Source organism: Clytia hemisphaerica, unplaced genomic scaffold (assembly GCF_902728285.1).
Source record: "Clytia hemisphaerica strain Z4C2 unplaced genomic scaffold, Clytia hemisphaerica genome assembly, whole genome shotgun sequence".
Taxonomy (NCBI): domain Eukaryota; kingdom Metazoa; phylum Cnidaria; class Hydrozoa; order Leptothecata; family Clytiidae; genus Clytia; species Clytia hemisphaerica.
This window is the reverse complement of record NW_027104530.1, coordinates 1,000,044-1,025,315: the sequence shown is the minus strand read 5'-3', so window position 1 is coordinate 1,025,315 and position 25,272 is coordinate 1,000,044. Positions and strand designations below refer to the sequence as shown.

The window sequence follows — 25,272 nt, the reverse complement described above, 5'->3', positions numbered from 1 at the left end:
TGAAACCTGTTGAAGTCATTATTTTTTCATTTAGAACTTATTAAATCACTTCTTTAGGCAGTAAAATTTCTAAATGTACCCCCTGAATTGAGAAATATTATATGTTCATTAACTCGGCATGCTCTCCTTCGTTTTATAAAGGAGTTCTTTGGAACAAAATGAGTTATAACCATATTTTCTTCAACTTCAGTCATCATTGGTAATTTTTTGTTATTTAATTGATTCGATTTTTTTAAATAAATAGCATTTAAAGACCTAAAAACTCCAAAAGCTTTATCGATAGGCACGAGGGTGGAGATGATCCAGGATGCTTTGCGCCTATCAAATCTGAGAACGCAAGTTCCAAGAACTCTCGGTACCAATCCCCTGGCCGTAGTATAAGAAATTCAAGCAAATAACATGTTTTGAAAGGATTTTTAGTACCAAAAGGAAGAATTATAATTCAAAATGAAATGGTAATCATTCTATTAGCGATTTCTCATCGTATTGGAAAACATGAATGGATCAGAGAAGAATAATTCTGGCTCACAATTCATGACGGTTGTGGGAAAACTTGGACTGAAAAACAAGAGCTTGTCCAAAAAAAAGACAGCTGACTCACTTTTACAAGCAAATAAATTGGAAATTTGGACAGTTGATAATAAAATCATACCAGTTGATTTGAATAGAATCAGATTGACTAAAGGAAAAGAGACAGATGTCCTTGTCAGAGTAAGTGCTTTCATCTTTTGTCAGTGTCATTATTTATACAGTTTCACGTGAAAAAAATTCTCCTCTGAATAAACATACAACAATTAGAATGGGCTATTCCATTTTTTAACCATTCAGGGGTATTGACAAACTTTTCCAGGGAGGTCTGAGCCTTGATTTTCCAAGGGCCTTTTGGTTATTTTCAGATTTTCCAAGGGGGTTATTAAAGGTTTCCAGGGGGTTCTCTCCTCCTAAACTGGCATCAATAGTCACTTTCCAGGCCCTTTTTCACAAAATTTCACTTTCCAGGGGTGTTGACTCCTAATTTCCAGGGGATAGTTTGTTATCCCAGTTTTCCAGGGGGGTTAGTGAAAAAAGTTCGTCAATACCCCTGTACAATTTTTCTTTGGAATAGCCCAATGTCTGGGTATTTAGCTGTCAACCCGCTTTGAATTTTTCTTATCTAGAAATTTTGCGCTTTTGTTTTTCTAAAGCTGGGATTTTGTGCTTTCACAGATCCTGGACGTTACTAAGCGATAAAATCGATAGCCCAGACTGTGTCAATCCAACAACTTCGAACAAAAATCGCAATCGAACCAATCGAACGTAATCGAACGCGATCGAATTATTGCGATTCGATTGTCGAACGTAATCGAATCTTAATCGAGCGGCCTATTCCTGGGTAATATTTGATTGTGTTCGATTGCGTTCGAGTAATGTTCGATTGATAGTTGACTATGTTCGATTGGTTTGATTGATTGTCAATTACATTGGATTAATGTTCGATTACGATTATGTACGATGAATTTGATTGCGATTAAATCAAATTGGATCACTCTGTTAGTGCTTTTTAGTGTGGGCGGCCGAGTGCTTAAGTACCATACCAAAGCGAATAAAATCTAATACACAATTGAATCCAATCGAACGTAATGGAATACAACAGTCAGGATTAACTGCCTAAATAGGAACAAATTTTTCGATTTCACAAATATTCTTATCTAGGATATAGGTACTTATCTAGGAATATTTTTTATTCTAAGATTAGAATATTTTAGAAATTTTTATTTTACACTAAAACTAAAAAAAGTCGCATGTATCAATTATCATCTATGTTTTCATTTAGGTATTTTCTAACTGTGTTCCAAATTTCAGAAAGATTCATCAATGCAGTATTGAGTTATTGCATTTTAAAGTTTCCAGGCAGATTCCACTGCTTATTAATGGTCTATTTACACATCAAATCCCGTTTTTTGGTAAAGAGAGCCTTAAAATGTTCCTATTTAAGTATTTTTTAACAAAAGCTAAGATTTTCCACCCTTCCACCCACCAAAAGTGCTGATTTTTGGAAGAAGAAACCACTTTGTATTATTACATCTATTAGTCATAACTTGAACATGCGACTTTGTTTTGAAAGGAAAAATTTGGAGAAGAAAGAAAATGTTCCTAGCTTAGAATAAAAATTATTCCTAGATAAGTACCTATATCCTAGATAGGAATATTTGTGAAATCGAAAAATTTGTTCCTATGTAGGCGGTTAATCCTGACTGTACAATCGAAGCAATCGAAGCAATCGAACGTAATCGAAGCAATCGAACGTAATCGAAGCAATCGAACAGTAAATCCTGGGTAATATTTGATTGCGATTCAATTGCGTTCGACAATGTTGTGTACCTAGATTTTTCAAAGGCTTTTGACAAAGTAGACCATTCAATTGTCCTACGAAAAATAAAGAAACTAGGAATAGATGGAAAGTTATTACAGTGGCTAAAGTCCTTCCTAACAGAGAGAAAACAATCAGTGCTAGTGAATGGTGTCACTTCTGAATCACAACAGGTCATTTCAGGAGTCCCTCAAGGTAGTGTTTTGGGACCTTTGATTTTCCTCATATTGATTGGGGATATTGACAAGGAAGTGGTGCACAGCTTTCTCAAATCCTTCGCTGATGACACTCGCGCCACAAAGGAAGTCAAAACTCTAGAAGATGCTGTCCTACTTCAAAATAATCTTGATAGAATATATAAATGGACGGATGACAACAATATGAAGCTGAATGATATAAAATTTGAACTCTTGCGCTATGGAAAGAACCATGAGATCAAGACTCAAACAAGCTATACATCACCGTCTGGTGTTGAGATTGAAAACAAAGATGTTGTGAAAGACCTTGGAATCCTGATGGACAGTAATTGCACATTTCAGAAGCAAATTACTGCAGTAATCGAAAAGGCTAAAAACTTAACATCTTGGATCCTGAGAACTTTTTCTTCACAATCTTTAAATTGTATGATCGTACTATATAAATCATTGGTGATACCAATACTAGAATATTGCTCCGTTCTGTGGAGCCCAAATGCAGTTGGTCTCATTCAGAGACTTGAAGATATTCAAAAGTCCTTCTTACGAAAGATAAATGGCACCCCAAACAATTATTGGGAGTGTCTAAAACAGACAAAAATTTACTCACTTCAAAGGCAAAGAGAACGTTACAGAATAATGTATGTCTGGAAGGTGATGGAAAAGATTGTACCTACTGTAAATGGTATCAAAACCACTGAAAACCCCCGGCTGGGCCGGATGTGTACACTGTCAATTCCAAAGAACCAAACATCAAAATTTAGAGACAGCACACTTGCAGTGCAAGGTGCAAAACTTTTTAATGCTATGCCGAAGAGCATCAGAAACCTCAAATCGATAAATCGATAAATTCAAAAGAGCCCTGGACACACACCTTAAGTCTATCCCAGATGAACCCCAGATCCATGGATATACTGGGTGCAGGAGAGCTAATTCAAATTCAATAATTGACATGAAAAATATCTGCTGAGATTCTTTTTCTCTCGACAGATTGATCACACAGAGGCGTGGTTCACCAAGAACCTTACCTGAAGCAGGATGCTCAAACAACTACACAAGTAACTACACAAGTAAGTAACAATGGAATTGCAATTATTCGATTGCGTTTAATTGCGTTCGATTGATTCAGCGTTTGATTCGTTCGATTGACACCGTCTGGATAGCTAATCGATTGATTAAATATCAATTAAAAACGATAATCGATAGGTAATCGATACTCACAATTTGTTAGCACTAAATTAAATTGTTACCAGATTTTTAATCGATGATATTGATTACAGTGTTAATAATTACTGTATCATGCATATTGTAACAATTATGCGTGGTTTTATCATTGTTTTTCTGCTGGACTACATAATACCCTCAACATGGCCCGAGAATTCTCGGGCCATGTTCGGGCCAAGAGACCCTATCAATTCTTTTGGCCTGAACATGACCCGAGTCATTCGGGCCATGTTCGGGCCATGTTAAATGTTAAATTGATTCAGCATGTCCAGTCAAACAAAATAGTACAAAATAAGATTTGTCTGTTTTGTTTATATCGCTCAAAAAAACTTTACAAGCTTCCCGTGGACACGCTTCAGTTTAAAACCAGGACCAGTTTACTAGCAAATATTTCCACCCTAAGTATATTTATAACTATGTTTTCATACCAAATAAGACATTTAATATTTATATGAATTTACAACATTCATATATTTAATATGATTAAGAGAAACCAAGTTTTTCTCAAAGAAAATGTTAAAAAAATTCAATCCTGAAATTACACGCCTGTTTAAATCATGTTTTCAAAAATTGGCCTGAGTGTAGCCCGAACACGGCCCGAATTCTCTGGCCAGCTCGGGCCATACTCTGGCTTTACGCGAATTCCAATAAAAGTTTTGGCCCGAGAATTCTCGGGCCATGTCGAGGGTCGTGACTACATAATTATTCAACAGGGTGGCCTCTTTGAAAAAAGGTCTATTGATAATATAAATTAATATCGATATAAGGCAGCAATAACAAATATCTTCGTTTCGCGTCGCCCGACCGACTCTCAAAAATTTAGTAGAATTGAGTCGGTGAGTCAGTAAATTTGTTGGGCTTTTTCTGTCAATGACCTTTCCTCAGTTCAAAAATTTTATTATTGCCGATTTTTTGCGAGCAATTTTTAGCGCATTCACAGCATTTTGACTTTGTTTATCATTACATGCACCATTTTGGGGTTGAAGGTCAGTGTTCAAAGGTCATAATTTTAAACCACCCATTACATGCGGTTGTTTTGGCTGCTGGCTGGCTGGCTGGCAGTTTCCTCCAAGAATGCACTCCAAAAATGGATGGAAAAATGGAAAAACCCCAACATTTTTACAACCGACCAACCGACTCACTTTTTAGACCCAACGAGGACGCGAAATGAAGATATTTGTGATTGCCGCCTAATCGATACCTGGACCCTATCGATTTTTAATTGATAATATCGATGATTGATATAATCAATATCTTATATCTGATCGATATAATCGATACTAACAATCGTTTTTAATCGATATTTAATCAATCAATTATTTTTAATCGATATTTAATCAATCGATTATTTTAATCGATATTTAATCAATTAATTATTTTAATCGATAATCTATTTTATCGATTAGTAACGTCTGGTCTGGATCAGGGGTATCATTCTAGCTAAATGTTCAGTCCACAGACCTGCCAACTTGAGATGTTCATATTGCATAAAAATTTCAAAACAAAATCCGAAATTTTGGCCCAAGTTCAAAGTTATTGGATTTTCCGATGTATATATTGGAAAACTTTTTCAGAAAATTGGAAAATCAGGGAAACTTTTTCTGGAAATCAGAAAATCAGGGAAATTTTTTTCTGAAAATCAGAATAACGAGGAATTTTTTTTCAAAATATCAAAAATGCATTAAACAGTGGATCATCAGTGGATAGTATTCAATTATCATTATCCTTTTATTTTCATTTCTAGAACTTTTGCAAAAAAAAAGAAAAATAGAAAAGTTGTATTTTTTACTGCTTTTTACTGCTAATACAGTAGATTCACATACCTTAATGCCCTTAACTTTCGCACGCCCTTAATTTTTGTGCACTACCACTGCACGAAAATTAAAGGGTGCGCGAAAAAGTCTTATTTTCGCGCACTAGGCCACACGTAAATTAAAAGGTGGCTAATTAGCAAATAAGGAATTTTTAGTCACTTATGCCCAATAGATTGTCAAATATTACGACTATGCCTATCACCCTGAAATCGTACTCAATGGATGGAAACAGTCCGGTATTGTCGAGAATCTTCAAAAGAAAATCAATTTAGAACCTTTTTCAAAATGGTTTTAAATTGTATTTTATGATATACTTTTAAACAAGATACTCAAGAAAGTCATAAAAGAAGCAATATAACTTGTGTCTCACAATTAATCATGAATTTTGATAAAATTATGTTATTCATAGTACAGTGGAGCTTTTAATTAATGGACACCATTGGGAAACAGATTAATGTTCGCTAATTAGAGTGTCCCCCTTTTGGAGACTTTTTTATGAGGATTTGACTAGAAAACGGCCAGAAAAAAATATGTAAAATATGTAAAGAGAAACAAATTTTAGGATGCGCGAAAATTGATAATAATAGAAGGGCGAGCGAAAGGTTGTTTTTAAGGGGTGCGCGAAAATTAAAGGGCTCGAAAATAAAAAGCCCGCGGAAATTAAGGGCATTAAGGTATTGAATTTGGAAGATCTTCTATGTGGCGTTTTTTTGCAAGCTTCAAAAAACTGATTTTTGTCCCACTTTTGCAGGACTTTAGCTTAAGTGCTTGCGGGCAGCATAGGGTACAAAAGTCCAATTATGCATTTCCCGTAATTTTTGTATGATGAGTTAGGTCTATATACTCTTGTCCCTTCAGTTAGTCACACTAGGAAATAAAGGTTTCAGAAAAAATACATCTGTCATCTACAGGATGTACTCGCAAAAGCAAGGATAAAAGTTACCTGAATCAAGTTCAGGATCCAACGACAATTAAATAAAAACTGAAAGCTTGAAACAACCTGAAATGACCGATTGCTAACATACAGTCAAATTTTTTATTTATTTCCCAAGATAGCGCTTTGATTTGATCTTTTTTTATTCAGAAAGTTTAAAGTTTCAGAACTTTTGGCGTTACAATGACACACAATTTGGAATTTTTACAGGAGTTTCTCTGTAAACCACCAATTTTCAAAGACTGTACCGAAGACGCCTAATAAAACCATTTCTTTCAAAATTTGTTGATAGATGAAAAAAAATTGAATTTTAAAAGGCACTGTTTATTTTTCATTTCATGAAAAAAAATGATTGAAATGACCTTATAATTTACAACAAAAGGTTTCAAAGCTTTTTTGTTCCTGTACAGGGTTCAGACAGACCCTGGAAAACCTGGAAAACCTGGAAATTGATAAATTTTTAGAAAAATCAGGGAAACTCAGGGAAACCCAGGGAAAAATTATTTTTTTCCCAGTCTGCTCAGGGAAACTCAGGGAATTTTATTTTTTGAAGAATGAATAGAAAAAACAGATTTAAAAGTTTTTTTAGTTTTAAAGTGTTTATTCATATGCAGTATTTGTAGCTTTAATTTTTACCTTAGGTTTACCATTTGATTTGTGTGCCTTTTGTTTAAAGATACATCTCTTTTGACTCTGCTTAGTTTTTATGGTTTGCTTGATACTCAGGGAAAAAATAGGGGAAAAATAGCTAAAATGAGGAATTTCTCAGGGAAAAAACCTTTGAAAATTGATTAAAATTCAGGGAAACTCAGGGAATTTTATTTTCGAAGGTCTGTCTGAACCCTGCAGTGTATTTTCTGTATAGAATCCAAGATGATGATGAATTTTTGTTTTATTTGATTGATCAACATGCTCAGCCAGAATTGGTCAATAAAATCCATAGTGCAAAACTTTTCGCAATTTTTCAGCACCGGGAGAAGGTTACTTACCAAGTGAATCACTGTAACATTGTGAGCATCAAACTCGGACCTTCCCAATGGGAGTCAAGAGCGATGACCTGCTTACCTACGTAAAGCCCACTACTAAACAGAAATGCTAAATTTTATCTATCATGAGAGTTTTTCAATACAATAGTGAAAGTACTTTTGATTTATCTTTCAAAAGAGAAAGTTGATTAAATGCAAGCTGATCTGATTTTATTATTTTTAAGTGGTCTGTTTATTTATATCATCTCATATTTCTTTATTCTTGGAATTCTAAGCTTTTGTTTTCGAAACTGAGATTCTTGTTCAATTGTGTTATAGGACGTTGTTAGAGATGCCTGCAGACAACTGAATATATACCCAAAGACTTCAACATTTTTTGGTCTGAGTAATGAAAATAATTGGTTAATTCAAACAAAGAGAATTGACACTATCAACTCAAAATATTGGAACAAACTTGTTTTAACATTACAATTCAAAGTACTAAGCTCAAACGAGTTGCGGAAATTTGATGAGACTGCGTACTTGTATTATGTCAAACAGGTAAGAAGCTATCATTGTCAATATAAAAAAATTTCTATGGATTTTCTATCAAATATTCAGTATAAGAACTTTTAAATTTAGGTATGACTTGTTTTAGTACACTTTTTTTACTCAGAATTTCATTCTCTATGTGATAGTATCAATCATTTTTGCTAAATTCAACTTAGAAAATTCGTCATTTTTCAGCATTTTTCACTTATTTCAAGGATTAAGGATTTTCCCTGTGATGTCAGTTTCTTGGCACTCTCAAATCATATCTACCTTTGAACCAATCACACGTCGTTGTGTTCCATGAAAGACGCTAAAAATCCTAGGGTTCTCCCTGTACTATTTTTTTCTTAGTGCTTGGTTATTTAGCCCTTTGAGCATCTTCATCTTATATGCGGAGCATTTTGGCCAAAATGCCAAAGGGTTTAATTCATCTAAATAAAGTTTATAGATGATCATTTTTAGATGTTAAGTCTTTTCTGAGATAAAGCCTTCCAACATTTTTTTGGATTTGCATTAGAAATATCCATATGTTTATATGAATTTTTTAGTGCCGTTACATTTTCAAAAATGGTCTTCTTCAAAGACAATTGGAAAGCAGAGAAAATGAGAAGATTTTGCTCAGGATGGTTATTTTGGAAATGATGATGGTGGCTAAAGAAGAAAATGTTCTCCCTCTTAAAGATGTCTTGAAGAGCAAAAACAAGTAAGGTTTCATTTTCATTTCAAAGTCATATCATGGTTCCTTTTCATAGGTCCAACTCAATACATTCTTAACTAAATACATTCTTGACTAAATATAAAATTATTAAAAAAATTAAATTAGTACTTTTCCAAATAATGGAGTTAGCAATGAAATGAAGCTAAGATTGGAAAATTCAACAAAGGGGCTGCCCACATATAGTACGTACGAACTAAAATGTCGAAAATCGAGTACCCCCCTGTACGCAAGCGTATGCAAATGTATGGGGTATATGACCTCTGGTAAGTACGTACTTTTTCATTCACCCCCCCCCTCGGTTGAAGAAAATTTAGAATTCAAATTGTTTGGCTCAAACCTTTATTTCATACATGAAACTCAATGCTTATCAAGATACCTTTTCTTTTCCTTGATGCATATAACAAGTGTAAAAGTTGACAAAAAAAAACAAGCAAAAAAGGGCTATTAAAAAAAATTCTCTCCCCTCCCCCTGTACACAAGCATACGCTTTTGAGAAGACCCCCCCTTCCCCCTTAGTGCGTACGTACTATGTGGACGGCTCCAAAGCTTTTTCTTCTTATCCAATTTAAACTTTGAAAAGTCAATTAGAATTGCTAAATAATTTATAATTTTCTTAAATATTTATTCATAAAGTAGACCCAAATTTTAACACTTCAAAAATGATGATGCTATAAGATAGACTGTAATACTTCATATTTTTTTTGGCTTTTAGGGGGATGTTTACTCGAGGAGCGCTATTTAAAAAAAGGGGCATTTATTAAAATAATTCATAACCATGTTCACTTTAATAAAGTGAATGGGAACCTTATTTTGCCTTTTCATTATTGTTTGAGTACAAATAGGTTAACTTCAAGATTTAGAAATAGTTCAAAATCAGTTTATGTCTAAGTTTCCTCTATTATATTATACTTCCTTACGTTACGTTACTTGTTTTAAAATGTCCCTCCTTCCAAATTTTCAAATTTTAATGTGTTTTTGTTCCCACACTTTGTCATAGTTAGTTTTGAAAAAATGAGAAAATTGGATGTGTTTTCATTATATGAAAAGGACCTGAAAGGAGTTGATAATAATAAGGGATTCAGTATGGGTGATGTTTTATTTCTACCCACTGGGCTGTGTTTCAAAAAATGTTGGATTGCTGTCACCCGACTCTTAGATTTTGGAGTTAGGTGGATCGGTCAGAAAATTGGTGATTATCAAGTATTGCAACGGATTATTGTCTGTTTAGATTTTGGTAGTTTTGAAAGGAAAATGGAAAAAACTAGAAGGGGATTCAAGATTCTTAAAGCCTCAGAGCTTTGAAATAGACAATGATCTGAGTAAGATTTTTGATTTCTGGGTAAATGTTATATCTCTGGCTTTGTTCCTAGTTAGCATTTTTAAATCAAAGTTATCTCAAAGTCATCAATTATAATTTTATAGGAAAATATTCAACCTTGATGAGATTGTCAAAAAGTACAATGATGTTCAAGGACCGAGAGATGTATCAAAATGTAAACAGAAAGTAGAAAAATCCTTGAACTGTTTCTCCAAAGTTGCTGAACCTGATAAAGATTTTGTCACAGAAGTTGAATTGCTATCTCATTACAGAGAAGAGATTTTTCATATTAAGAAGGTAAATTATATTACTGGAATTACTGAATGTCTAATTCAAACAGTTTTTCAACAATAACAGGGCTGCAAATAAGCGTTGGTAATCGGTCAATGTCCAACTGAAAAAGCTATTTGACCGACTGAAAATCTTTTGTGTCAGCCATGCTGTCCGAATGAAAAAAGGAATAAACCATTACAGGCCATTTTTCATGCCCTTTTAGCGTCTGGTCATCGGACGCTGCCCCTCCTAAAATCTCTAAAATTTTGGTAAAAACAGCCTTTTTAGCAGAAAAACACAAGAAAAAGTGCCCTTTTTGGCCACCAACGGACGCTGCCCTGCCTTTCTAAAATATGGCCTGCATTAACTTGAGAGTTGAAAATAAATCTGTTTCTATGTTAACTTATATCGACTTGCTTTCTTCGTTACTTTCTTTGTTTCTAAGATCACTTTTATCAACCCGCTTTCTTTGTAACTCTTTTAAGGGTGTTTCTAAATTACTTTTGTTAACTTGCTTTCTTCGTAACCTTCTTTGTTTCTAAGATCACTTTTATCAATTTGCTTTCTTTGTAACTTTCAAGGGTGTTTCAAAGTTAACTTTTATCGACTCACTTTCTTCGTAACTTTCAAAAGTGTTTCTAAGATCACTTTTATCAATTCGCTTTCTTTGTAACTTTCAAGGGTGTTTCTAAGTTAAACTTTTATCGACTCGCTTTCTTTGTAACTTTCAAGAGTGTTTCTAAGTTAACTTTTATCAACTCGCTTTCTTCTTAACTTTTAAGAGTGTTTCTAAGTTAACTTTTATCAACTTGCTTTCTTCAAAACTTCCAAGGGTGTTTCTAAGATCCCTTTTATCGAATCAATTGCTCTGTTATATACAGTAACAAACGCTTCAAAGATAACTTTTATTTTTTCTACTCGCTTTCTCCGTAACTTTAAAAAAATATACACTGAATGACCGACAGGATTTTGAGTTTGACCGACAGGATTTCGAGTTTGACCGACAGGATTTCATTTATGTCGGACATGATGTCCGATTGACTAAAAATATTTATTTGCAGCCCTGCAATAATCTATTTGATCACTATTGCAATATGATTTTTAAACAGCTGTTTTAATGCTTCGTGTATATGAACATTTATTTGAAGTTTAAGTACTAGCCATACTGGCATCATCCATGGTGACACTCTTTTTCCTGTACTTTGTGTTTGATCTATCAAACAATCACTTAGATTACTTTCTTTTATATCCTAATGAAAATCATAAAAACAATTAGTTGTATCATTTCCCACCAAGAATTATCATTTTATTTACCATGGTAAAATGACCAAATAAACTTCTTGTATTTGTCAAGGAAAATAACCGACAGTAATAACTTGTTTTTGTCAAGGGGTATTTCTGAAAGCAACCTCATGAATTTGTCTTAAGGAAATTATCATCAAACATTTTCCCTCCAAGGATAATTACCAAAAACAGTTTTTATTTTAATTTACCAAGGAAAATTACTAATAGCAAATTTCTTGTATTTCCCAAGGAAGTTGGTGGTCTAAAATTACTTATTGTATTTCCTAAGGACAAAAACGATTTCTAGTATTTCTTAAGAAAAATTGATAACCTGTTTGTTTTTCAATCAGCTAAATTAAATTATTGTAGTTCACGAGGGAAAAATTTTTTTCAAAGGATATTATTACTTTTGTTAGTAGTATGAATTACTTTTGTTTAGGATATATTGGGTATATTGCAAGTATAGGTGATTTCAGTACCTAACTCGAGATATTGAGCTTCAAAAAGCGCAAAAACTGGACAAAATAGCTGTTTCTGACTGAAAACACGGTTTTCAAGGGTTAATATCTCGAGTTAGGCACAAAAATCACCTATACTTGCAATATATCTTTAATCCTAATTTTTTGAGAGCTTTCCAAAAATATACAACAGGTCTCCGTTTTCTCGAGCTAAAATTTTCATTAATTTTTAACCCTATAATTTTTGCCTGAGACCGTCATATTTGTCCGAAAATCACACCAAAGTGTCCGAAAAAAATTTGGAAACATAGTAATTTCAATTCCCCTACCCCTTAGCTTTCCAAAAATGTATAACAAGTGCTTCTAACAAAACAGTCAAGCGATTCCAAAAAATCGAACAAAATTCCCCCTACTATAAACCTTTATTAGCCATTGTAGCTAGGCTATTTGGAGTTACTTTGAAAGAAAAAGAAAAGGCTAAAGAAAAATGAAAGTTTTACATGTCAAGTCAACCTGATTTGCAACTGTTTTGATCCAAGGATCTGGAGTTTGGGGAAGGGTCATCTAAAATCTTGAGAAGAACTTTAAAAAAATTCAAAAACAATGCAATATATAGATACAGCTTATAGCTCTTTATGAAAGTTGTACATCCTTTTTCTTTCTAGTATGAAGGAGAAAGGAAGGATAACCCAAACAACATTGAACTATGGATCACACCAACAAAAATTATGAAGCGTGCTATTATTGGTAATGTAAAGGTAGTTATTCTTTCTTTTTTTACTTGGTATATTAGGGACTTTTTAATAACACGTGCATCAAAAAGGATAAGAAAAAGTATCAAACTTTTTGGCAAACTTGGCTCTGAATGCCGGGTTCTAGGTCCCCCAACAAATTTAGGTCCCCCCCTAAGTTTTATGTCCCCACCACTTTTCAGTAAGGTTCAGGTCCCAGTTGAAATCTAAAGGTTCAGGTCCCTGCAAAAAGTACCACCCCCTCTCGCACGCAGATAAAAATAACGGTAGAATATTTAAAAACAGAACATTAAAACCAAACATTTTCAATTATTAGCTTAGTTATCAAAAAACGCAGCGTAAAATGCCAAATGCGATAGACTAATTCAATCCCTGAAATGGAGCTCACAATCTAAAATTATTTAAATGGTCATTAAAAATATCAGAACATTTTAACGAAAAAGTAATCATTTTTGAGGATAAAACCCAGGATAACATTGAAAAAATATGACCTCTTGCTTCCGTGACCCCTTTTGGTGAATGTGGTCTCGTATTTTCACGGTGTAAAATATGAAATACAACATTTATTTACGTGGTTATAGGCAATCAGATCATTCATATTTTTGATGTTGACTATAAGTATGATTATGTAATCACAATATAGCAAGTGTAATTTGAAAAAATTCTTATTTATTTCAAAGAGTAATTTTCTTCTTTTTAAAACTTTAAACTAAAATACTTGTAATCAAATTTATATGTTAGATTTTTGGACCTACCTCCGGGTGCCCCGGTGGTGGAGGTCCTATGAATTAACCTGTGTCTCTCCGTCCGTCCGTTCGTCTGTTACCAGCTTTTCTCAAGATTGGCTCATTAGTTTTTTCTGATTTTTGGCACAAAGATGCAAAATGGCAAATCGCCGTTTTTCTGGATTTTCATTGGACTTTTTCCATATAATTGGTTGTTTTTTTCATTCAAAAACATTATTAATAGCAATGCCCACCATCAAGCATGTTTCAATTTTCAATAAAATAGATTTTTGAAGCCGGAACTTTCTAAAAATCTCCGGAACAGCCGATTTTCGCCGGAAAAACAGTATTTCTTGAATTTCTTGAGCTGTACTTTATATTTTTTCATGAAATTTTGCACACTGATGCAAAATGTCAATACCTAAATTGTGACGGAGCCTGATTTTCGAAAAACATCTTTTTCCGGCCGAAAATGCCGGAAATATGCCGGAAAAACTGTTTTTTTGGCATTTTCTCAAGATTTTATCATTAGTTTTTTCTGATTTTTTGCTCAAAGATGCGTATTAACAATGCCCTAAACATGGTCGAGTCCGATTTCTGAGAAAAAAATTTTTCCGGTGGAAAATGCCGGAAATCGCCGTTTTTCTAGATTTTCATTGGACTTTTTCCTTATAATTGGTTGTTTTTTCATTCAAAAACATTAGTAATAACAATGCCCACCATCAAGCATGTTTCAATTTTCAATAAAATTGATTTTTGAAGCTGGAGCTATTTTAAAAGTCGCCGGAACAACCTTTTTTCGCCGGAAAGACAGTATTTCTTGAATTTCTTTATTTTTGCAGATTTTCATTGATTTTTTCCTTATATTTCTATATTTTTCACACAAAAACATTATTGATAACAATGCTCACCATCAAGCATGATTCAATTGTCAATAAAACTGAATTTTGCGACCAGAACTTCCTATTTATTTTTTCCCTACAACCCTTCCCTCTCCCCCCATCAACAATCAATGATGAATTTATTGTGTTTTGTATTTTCGCTAAGCACTATATTTTCTGACTGATTTTTTTTCATTTTTCTTTTCGCATTGCTATATAACTTTCATCATCAGGTAGGTCCATTCAGCATATAGCTTGTTTATCATGTTATTATCAATATCTCTACAGATGACGCTATGGGAATCACCTTATGAAATGTTTCACCGCTTCAAAGATATTACAGATGACAAAACTGATAGCAAGAAAGGAAAACGAATTATGGTATTGAGAGGAAGAGAACCCCCAGAGGTTTGTTTGTGTTTCTTTATTTTAAATTCAATTTCTTAGCAATAAACATGGTGGCTCTTTGCCTTTCATTTCCAAAAGCAGTGCCATTAAAAACCAACTGTTTCTAATTACAGTAGGTTGAATTTTGAACTAGATGAATGCCGCCATGTCGCCATAAGTATTATTAATCTATATTTTTTGTTGTTGTTTTTTTTTCAAATTGTACAATTCTTGCTGTTTATACTGGTTTTATTTTAAATTTCATAATCATGTATCTGCATTTTCTTTCTCTGTAGATGATGTATTGCTATTCTGATGATCAAGTGGAATCACTATTCAGTTTTGTTGATGGATATTTCCAGCTTCTGGTTAATCAGTATGATACGTTATTGAATGGTTAGTAATTATTTTTCTCCCTTCCATTACAGAAGTTATTTGAATGATTGAAATGATTTTTGTTCATTTTAGAGAACTGATTAAAATTCAGTTTCTCAACGAAAGTCCAAATTATGCAATTATGACTAACAATCATTTTAAAATCTTCAATTGGAAAATGTTGAAAGATTTCTCTGCAAACATGTCTGAAACTTACAGCTTTTTCGGTTTAATTGTAAGACTTTAAAATTACTTTTTTAAATTTAGAAATGCTGACAAGCAACATATTGACAAAACATGTGTATCATGGTCCTATAGAGTAAGATTTGTTTTTTTATTATTATCTTTGATCGTCCAAATTTATAAACCTTCCTTTTTGAATTCAAACTACTATAAATAAGCTGGTTATTATGTAATTTTCAGAATAGGGTTAGACCTAAGGAGCAATATTTGTCAGCAATCTGCTTGCAGCAAAGAAAAGGTAGCTGGATGTTTGCAACAATGAAAAAATCTACTTTGCTGTTTACTGTTTAGATAGCACATGTTTGCTGAAAATATGCAGACTTCTGTGGTAACAATCAACAACAGTCTTTAATGTTCTCTGAGCGTCTCATAAATTAGTTAACTTCGCGTATAGAAAATTCTAGTTTACAATCACAAATAAAACTAGAAGATTCTGTGTTTGATGTACATAAAAATTGATTCTTACGACATATTTCTTTATTTTAGACGCGAGGTTGCCTTGCAAATTCTTACCTCCAAAGGGCGTGAACCTGGGACCTACTTGCTCAGGGAGCACACAACACAACATGATTGTTTTGTATTATCGTTGATCAGAGAAGATGACACTTTTGCTCATGTTGTAATAAGGCAAAAAATTGATGATAATAAAGTTATATTCAATATTGATGATAAACGCAAGTTTCAAGATTTGAATGAATTACAAGAGTTTTATAAAAACCCTGACAATAGTGTAAGTTGTTCAATAAACTTCTCATGCATTCTATGTCAAGTATCTGGTTGATCGAAATCTTAGTCATTATAAAAAACCCTGGTCTGGCAATGTATTGTTTTAGCTTTCTGTTCAATTTTCTTCCGTTAAAACAAAAAGCAAGTTGCGATTTGCATACTTTTTGATCATGTTACCAAAATCTCCTCTTGGGATTGATCTATTTTCCAGTCACATGATCAAAAAGTTTGCAAAATAAATAGATTTTGGTACGTAAGCTCCACCTTTTAACAATAGAAAGAGACAAAAGCCTTCCAGACTGTTTTTATAATGTCGAAATCAGGCATCAAAATAAGGGAAAGAAAGTGCATCGCAATTTGGTAAGCATGATTTTGCATCCTAAAATGGATCAATTTTTAATCTTTAGCTTGTAAGTAATCCAAAAATGCATCGCGAATTGCGAAATGCGGTACGCTAATTCAATCCCTGGAAACGATGTCATTTTTATCAAAACCTTGCAAGACTTTCTCAGATCTTTTATTAATTTAGTGTTAATTTTCTTTTGTAGGCTGAAATCAAGGCATGCTTGCAAAAGGGTCTTAGTCCAAAAATAGTTGGTAAGTGTCTAAACTTTGATATGCTGGATGCTTTCTGAAATATTTCTTGAAACCATTCTTGAGCAACTTTTTAAAATTGAATTACAGGTATCCAATGTTCTCGTGTGACCTTGATCATTTTGGGAAATTTTTGATACACCATACTAATTATAATTTATTTTCTTCATGAAGTTAAAGTTCCTATGTACACTGACCCTGTCAATTTTCGACCACCTCCACCAAGCCGTAAAAATCACATTGAGATTAATTCATCGATCAGTCCTTGTTTACTGGACAGCAATCGAATGGAATTGAAACATCTCAAAAATGTAAGTATGATTTGCTAAACCAAACAAATCAATGGTTAAAATTAGTTGAGATATCCAAGCTGTAAATTATTTTCTTATTTTGATGTTTCTGTTATTTATGGCTTGGTTTACCTAGATGCTTGTAAACTTAAGTGCAAATATTGTGCAATATTTGATACCAAAAAAAAAACGCATGTGCTGTCTTCTGATACTGGAATGAAAATCCCTTTGGGAAGACCATGCGTCAAATCAGAAACATAAGCTATGTAGAAAACATTAATGTTAGCCCCCCCCCCCCCCCCAAGTTATTAATCTTCCAATCCCTAATGACGTGATCATCAAGTCTTTAACTAGATATGGATCCATTCCCAAAAAGGATTAAATGCAACCATACTCTTTAATTGATTATAATAATTTATGTAAAGTAACTTTGAATATTTTAGGGTGCTTTTGGAGATGTTTTCAAATCCGAAGCTCAAATATCGGATGAAAGACGGGAAGTTATTGTAAAGCGATACCCTACATTGAAATCAGATGTAAGTTGCATTATTAAAAATGTGATTGAATAGACTTTACCCACAACAAAATGTTGTTCTAGTTCTGTCTTCTTAACACTAAACTCTCAAACATTTTTGGTAAATATCTGTTATTATTTAGATGTTGAACGATGTGGCAACTTTATTGATGCAAATTCAAGATGACCTTCGAATTTTACCATTTGTCGGAATGTCTGTTACAGGGGATCTATTTCTTGCATTTGAATATCTTCCCTTGGGATCTCTTGAAAAATTTCTGGAACTCAATAGGTAAGCAGTGAAAATAAAACATCAAAATTTTAAGCTTCAAAACAGAAAAGCAAAGATTTCACCCTTCCTTCTTTCTCTCAAACTGAATTTAGACAATTTTCTTTTTGAGACATAATTGTATTAATCAACCATTCCATCAAGCTAAAACAACACTGTCCACAGCTGTAAATTATTCAATTCTTTTTGTATTCTTCAGGTCCCAAGTGACGTATGGAGGATTGCTGAAGTATCTTTTGCAAATAACAGAGGCAGTAACTTATCTTCACACAAAGGTATATTTTCATAAATGCAAACATTTGAGAAGCCGTTGAATTGATTGAAGTAATGCGCCTTTATTTTAATAAATTCAGAAAATTATTTCTTAATCTTTTCTTTATCACTGATGATTATATTATATTTCACTTTAAAATGACTTTTATATAACATTTAAACTTTTATCTTCTCTCCATTTGCAGAATTTGATCCATGCAGATTTGAGGTTGAGCAAGTTCTTTATGAAGGACCCTAAAACTATCAAGCTTTCTGATTGTTGTATCACATGGAAATTATCGACATTCAAAAAGTTGGATGAGCGTATCTTTCAAAAAAGGTGAATTTACTAGGCTTAAGCTACTTTTAAATTAGTTGTTTATGTAAAAGTGGCCGATTCTCTTGAACTAACATGACTAACAGAATGGGAGTTCTTTTTGGACCTACCCTAAGGTAGTCCTTTAAATTAACCCTTGTCCGTCCGTCCGTCCGTTCGTCTGTTGCCAGCTTTCTCGGATCGCTCATTAGTTTTCTAATTTTTTTGCACATGATGAAAATGGCAATGCCCAAAAGTGACGGAGCCCGATTTCGAAAAAAATTTTTTCGTCGCCAGGTGGAAATGTTCCGAAAAGCGGTTTTTTTTTTCTCGAGATTTTTATTAGTTTTTTTCTGATTTTTTGTACTAGGCGCGTTAGTACTGCCGAAAAGATGTGAAAAACCGTTTTCCGAAAAAATTTTTTCCGGCCTGTAAACCGGAAATGTGCCGGAAATCGCCGTTTTTTCGTATTTCCGTGACACTTGTTCACTTATTTTGCCGTTTTTTTACAGAAGCACAACGGTTCTTATGGTGATACCCAAACTTTGCATATTTACTTTCATAAAATCATTTTTCAATCGGAACTCCTTAAAATCGCCGGACGCGAAAACCGGCCACAAACTTGCTAAAACAGATATCTTCTTTTTCAAGTTATACTTGACAGATTTTCATGATTTTTTGCACAATGATGCAAAATGGCAATGCCGAAAATGTGACGGAGCCCGATTTTCGAAAGAAAATATTTCCGGTCGCTCGCCAGGGCCGGAAATGTCCCGGAACAGACGGTTTTTTGGGATTTTCTCGAAATTTTATTGTTAGTTTTTTCTGATAAGTTAGAGAGAATGACAATTTTTCAAAACATTGACTTTTTTTAATTTGACACACTTATTTCATAAAAAAAAGAAAATCAAAAAGTAAACAAAAGTGTGCTTTAAAAAATTTTCTCTTCTTAAAATGACCCCCTGATTGAAAGAGAGATTTTCTNAAAATGTGTTTATTAAGTGACGTCAGAATAATAAATGTAGCCGGATGCAAGAGACTTTTTGGACCTACCTTAAGGTAGTCCTTTAAATTAACCCTTGTCCGTCCGTCCGTCCGTTCGTCTGTTGCCAGCTTTTCTCGGGATCGGCTCATTAGCTTTTTCTATTTTTGTGCACAATGATGCGAAATGGCAATGCCCAAAATGTGACGGAGCCCGATTTTCGAAAAAAAAATTTTTCCGCCCGAAAATGGCGGAAATATGCCGGAAAAACTGGTTTTCGGAATTTCTCGAGATTTTCATTAGTTTTTTCTATTTGTGCCAAGAGCGTAGTAAAATGCCCAAACATGGCCTAGTTTGTTTTTGAACATTTTTTCCGGCCGAAAATGCGGAAATATCCGAAATCGCGTTTTTTCTGGATTTTCATTGGACTTTTTCCATATATTTGTTGTTTTTCATTCAAAACATTATGAATAGAAAGCTCACATCAACATGTTTCACTTTCAATAAATTGATTGTGAAGCCGGAACTTTCTAAAAATCGCCGGGAAACACCACACGCCGGAAGAGAAAAAAGGAAAAAAACAGTATTTCTTGAATTCTTGACTGTACTTATATTTCATGAAATTTTGCACACTATGCAAATGTCAATACCTAAATTGTGACGAGCCCGATTTTTGAAAAAAATTCATTTCCGGCCCGAAAATGCCGAAATTGCCGGAACACTGTTTTCGGCATTTTCTCCCGATTTCTCATTAGTTTTTTTGATTTTTTGTCAAAGATCTATTAAACATGCCAAAACAGCCGAGTCGATTTGAGAAAAATTTTTCGGCGAAAAAGCCTGAAAATAGCCGAAATCGCGTTTTTCCTAGATTTTCATTGACTTTTTCTTACAATTGGTTGTTTTTTCATTCAAAAACATTAATACAACGCCCAATCAGCAGTTTCAATTTCAATAAAATTTGATTTTACTCCCCTCCCTCTCCCCCTCACATCATGAGAAATTTCCTGTTTATGCATTTTCGCAAAACGCTAATCGCTACTGATTCTTTAATTTTTCTCTTATGCCTTATTATCTAGCTTTCATCATCAGTTCCATTCGCAGTTGCTGTTCATTTTTATCTTCTTGCTGCTTCACTTTCATTCTCTAGATTAATACAGGTCTAAATGTTTTTATGGAAGCTTGATAAAAACTTGTTTTGTCTTTTGTTACGAAGACACCATTCAAACTTTTTCCTTTGTCAACAGATATAAACATCTCGCACCAGAAATATTTTTACAACAAAACCAACTGTTCACCCAGAAGACTGATGTTTGGGCTTTTGGCTTAACCATGTGGCAACTTTTCACGCTTGTCAGACCGTTTAAAAACTATACATCAACTCAGGTAAGATTCGAATTTCAAAATTCTTTAGCGGCTTCAAGAAAGGGAAAACTGGTTTCTTTTGCCTCTTTACTTTCCCAAACTTATATATAAACAAAGAAGTATAACTTGGTCCATCATTCCCGGTTGGATGGTTAGAAGACAAAATTTTGTAGCATGTATGTAAAGAGACAAAACTTATTTTTATTTATAATCATTTCAGCTGATGACGTTCTTCAGAGAACACATGAAGATGAACGAAGAACCCTCGTTAAACTATTTGAACATGAATATACTGTAAGCTTCTTACCCTTTTTTTTAAAAAAAGAACAAACTATATTAGAACATAATACTTCAAAGTACAAAATATTAGGTACAAGCTTAGAACAATTTAAGGCTTTGAAGGCTTTAAAACGCCCGGTTTCTTAGGAAAATGGACAAAAATACTTACAAAATTGGGAAATTACATCATTTTAAGAACATTTTTAGACTTAAAACTCAAAAGTCCATCCGAAGGATTCAAAAACGGATATTAGGTTTAATGATGTGTTTAAAAAATGCTCTTCAAGAGCAGTATAAGAAAAACGAAAAGAACATTTTTTTCTCTTTTGATACTAAAAAACTTTAAGCTGCAAAATCTTTTTTAACTGTTGCAGTTAGAAACTTTTAAACCTGTGAAATCAGTAATTAATTTAACTTTTAGCGTTTAGTGAAAAAGCTTAAGAAACATTTGATTAGAAAACATAACACTTATAACAGGATTGCTTAAAATGAATCTCCTACGAGGATTCCCATCTTGAAAGAGCTAAATCTGAAGTTTTCTGTCCAGGATTTGTGGTTGTAATACTGATTATAAACATACCAAGATTCTATTACATTAAAACATAATTTGTATTGTGCGTCTGGGGGCAAATATTTAAGAGAGAAATAATGGCCTAGGATTCAAAAGTAGATTAAGACTATTCTACTCACCAAGTTTTAGTAGATTTCTTCTATTTCTCCTTCCTCTTCCTTCTTAGAAAGGTTGTTAGGCAATATCGCTTATTAGTTAGCTTGTTAAAACATCTAAACGATTTTCTGAGAAGTCTTGATTGATTACTATCATGTCACATTAAATATTTAAACATACAGGATGTAGTAACAAAACAAAGTTCCTTCTATAATTCTTTATTTTTCATATTTATAGGTTTTTCTGTCCAGACAAACTTCTGAATGTTTTCACAAAAAGCTTGCACACGCGTGAAGATGTGAGTATTTTTTTACAATCCCATCTCACATCCGATCATCTATCTACCCCATAAAATATTTATGTGAGAGAAAACTGAATGACAGAAAATGTTGTATCCGTTTCCTGATTTCTTGATTCTTAAAAGGCTTTAAAGTATTAAACTGTCATCTATTTTCTACTCTAAAATTTCTTATATTTAATACTTTTGCATAGTTTTCCCAAAGTCATTTCAAATTTGCTCAGCTCCTCGTCCTCAAGTGTCCTCTTTAGAGACCACTTTATTTGGTTTTGGTATTTCCACGAAACTTTTGTGTGGTATTTCCTTTTATTGTCGCTTAGAAACGTTGCAACATGATTGAAATTCAACAAGCTGTAATCGACCTGCACAGGAAAAGTATGTTTCACTTGTATTGTCTTCTTAGCAGTAGACAAATCTCACGCGTCTACGATGCCATTATTTTCCGTAACAAAATGGATCATCAATTCTATGGATTGGAATAAATTGATAAAAAAGAGCCAATAGGATAGCTCTATTTAGTTGCGGTACGGAAAGTAGTAATAAAGTGGTAAATGTCTATGATTGCACTATTTGTATAGCGAGTATCTCACCAAAACTAAATTTACTGAATAAGAAAAAGCCATGAAGGTCAGTCTAGTTTGGGTTCAGTGTGGAAGCATTGTTAAGAATTAAACTCTGTATATTTAACGATGGATTCGTGCGAATCAAAGTATTACCACCTTACTAAACAAGATGAAATTACTCTTCTTATAATTGATTTCAATAGCACCAACAATTCACAAAGAGAAGTCCTATTTCTTGCACGATTGGGAATCAGAGATGAAACAGAAACCTGTCCAACCACCAGTGGATCCTTCTTATTATGCTGACAGTGCTGGCTCCTTGGCCACTACAAACGATGGAGGAAACACGACTGATGGTTCTTTCTCAGACGCGTACACAATCAACGAAGGTCTTACCAGTGCTAGAAGTGATGTCTCTAACGTACAGGAGATGAATGGTGCAGGGTACATCGCTAAATCGAGCCGCCCGGTGTTGGACGAGTCATCAGATAAAGAGTCAGATGGCGATCTTATTTCCCCTGTCAGGGTAAGGGTTTTTCAAACATTCCTTTTCATCTCAAAGAACACCTTCAAATACTTTGGTCGGTTGTGGGCTCTAACGAAGATAAAGATAACCTATCGTGTATTTCCAATTTCCTCAATTTAGCGCCGCTCTTTATTGAGCAACACCCTCTAATGAACACAGCACTCCATAGAGCCAACTTGAATTGTGAATTTTTACTAGCCATAGTTTACTTAAACATGGATATTTTCCTTCTGATGTACGGTATTATAGTCAGCAAAGTCAAAAGTAGAGCTTATGTATGTCATTTTTTTAGTATTAAAAGTGGAAAATATGATATTAAAAAAAGTTTTTGTACACTAGAGGTCGTTCCGCTTTGGTTAAGGTTAAGGAAAATACCATTCAATCTACTTGAGAAATCGCTTCCTCAAATTCAAATATTTCTTCCCAAATGGTGAATTTTCCACCTTGCCAAACTTGAAATACCTCCTTTTGATTCCGCCAGCCCAAGAATGCAGATACTTCATCCACAACCGACGGCACTACCACTGCTACCGTCAGTGATGAACAAGCGAGTAGTACGTTAGACAACAAGAGTACTGTAGATGATGCTGAATCGCCTTACCTGACAATGTCTACAGCAGGATCACCAAGTGATCTAGTAACACCAGCCATGCCGGTGACCAGCAAAACAGATGAACGGATGGACGTTGATGTGACTTCGCTGACCAGCAAAGATACTACTTTGACCGCTTCCTCAGGTAATAAAATCTTGTCTAAATTTATCAGATTTTTCTTTCAAGAGGAGTCTAGGGGATTTCTTTTGGTTTAAGGGAAGATCTAATATGGGGAAGATCTGTGTAAAATTCCAGCCGGACTGCATTTTCGTCTTACAATTATTCCAAGGAACAACATTATAAAAATAAGAAACATAAATTAAGAGAACTTCTCCTCCTCACCTTACCTGACCTCCACAATAATATCTTAAGAGGAAGATCTAAGCTAAGCTCCTCATTTTATACGTCAAATCCTATCCAACGTTCATTCGTGGGCTTGTGTGTTTTTTTGTGTTATTTTGTATCGAGGAGTCTTTAAAGCGGGGATTGCTACATAGGGCTATGGTTTTAAAGTCGCTTGGCCGCCAACCGGCCCACTTACTCTATTCGAATTAACCCTTTCTTGCTTAGTGAAACAAAAAAATAGCGAAATTTGCGTAAGTTTATTTAAAAATATGAAAATTGTATGTTTATAGCTTCTCTTCCGCGACATGGTATGTCAAGGTCGGCTCCTTCTTCACCGTCCCGGCCGAGAATATTTCGTGCCACATCTGCGAACAGTAACGAAGACTCTGGAGGTGATAAACGTGGAGAACAGGATCTTGAAACAGCGTCCATACTTGTTGACATGTCTCAAACAAAACTCGCCCATAAAGGTGGAGAAGGCTCAACGCCACAAGGAAAACGCCCTTTACCAAACCATCATCTACCACCAGGTCACCCATCTCAGAAGCAAGCTGTATTGTGTGTTCCGCAAGGTTATTCAATAGTAGGGCGTGTGGGCGCGCCAATATCTGGTCAACCAGTGCGTTTTTTCAACCCGCCACCTCAACACCCACATCGCTCACATCATTTTCAAGATGGAGTGAAGAGATCAAAAGCATTACAGCGACCTCCAATAAAACAGCCGCCCATCGCACCGCCACCGCAAAACGATGATTCACCTTTATCTCCACCGCCCCCACCGCCTGATTCACCAGACTCGTCACGTCGAGATTACTCTGACCCACCAAAACGAGAGATACCGAGAGACGACAAAACTCGTTTGTTTTTACAAGAGAAAATCAATAAAGAGAGAGACCGATTCCGTGGTAAGCGTAGCATTTCTTTTAACGAGGAATTCGACGAGTACAAAAACTCGACACGGAAAGCTGCAAAGCGAGCTTTACTCAGTGCCAACCCTTTTAACTTAGGAATCAAAGTACCAGACAATTTTCTTATGAGACCAGAAAAGAGACTTCACCCGCAAACGAAATCCATATCTGCGGGGTCATGAAATTCTTCGCTAGCTCGCTTGACGAAAAGGCTGTCAAAGAAAACGAACAACAGCTGATAAACGGAAAGTCGCCCTCTAAAAACCCATCTCAATATGAAAGCCCGTATAGGAGTATAGCCGACATTGAGATTCAAAGAAA

At 34.3% G+C, this 25,272-nt stretch overlaps 1 protein-coding gene across 1 annotated transcript; it reads left to right on the top strand.

The window, feature by feature from the left end:
- The first annotated feature begins 290 nt into the window (after positions 1-290).
- On the top strand, positions 291-25,207 carry LOC136822353 (uncharacterized). The gene is made up of 22 exons (XM_067078592.1): positions 291-711; positions 7,821-8,042; positions 8,582-8,736; positions 10,174-10,366; positions 12,750-12,842; positions 14,731-14,850; positions 15,126-15,225; positions 15,472-15,523; positions 15,934-16,177; positions 16,722-16,770; positions 16,942-17,078; positions 17,501-17,593; positions 17,715-17,863; positions 18,060-18,135; positions 18,319-18,452; positions 20,655-20,793; positions 20,993-21,066; positions 21,956-22,016; positions 22,337-22,391; positions 22,783-23,105; positions 23,587-23,842; positions 24,334-25,207. Exons 1-22 carry the CDS (start codon positions 496-498, stop codon positions 25,131-25,133), a joined length of 3,741 nt encoding a protein of 1,246 aa, XP_066934693.1. The 5' UTR covers positions 291-495; the 3' UTR covers positions 25,134-25,207.
- Positions 25,208-25,272: the final 65 nt, after the last annotated feature.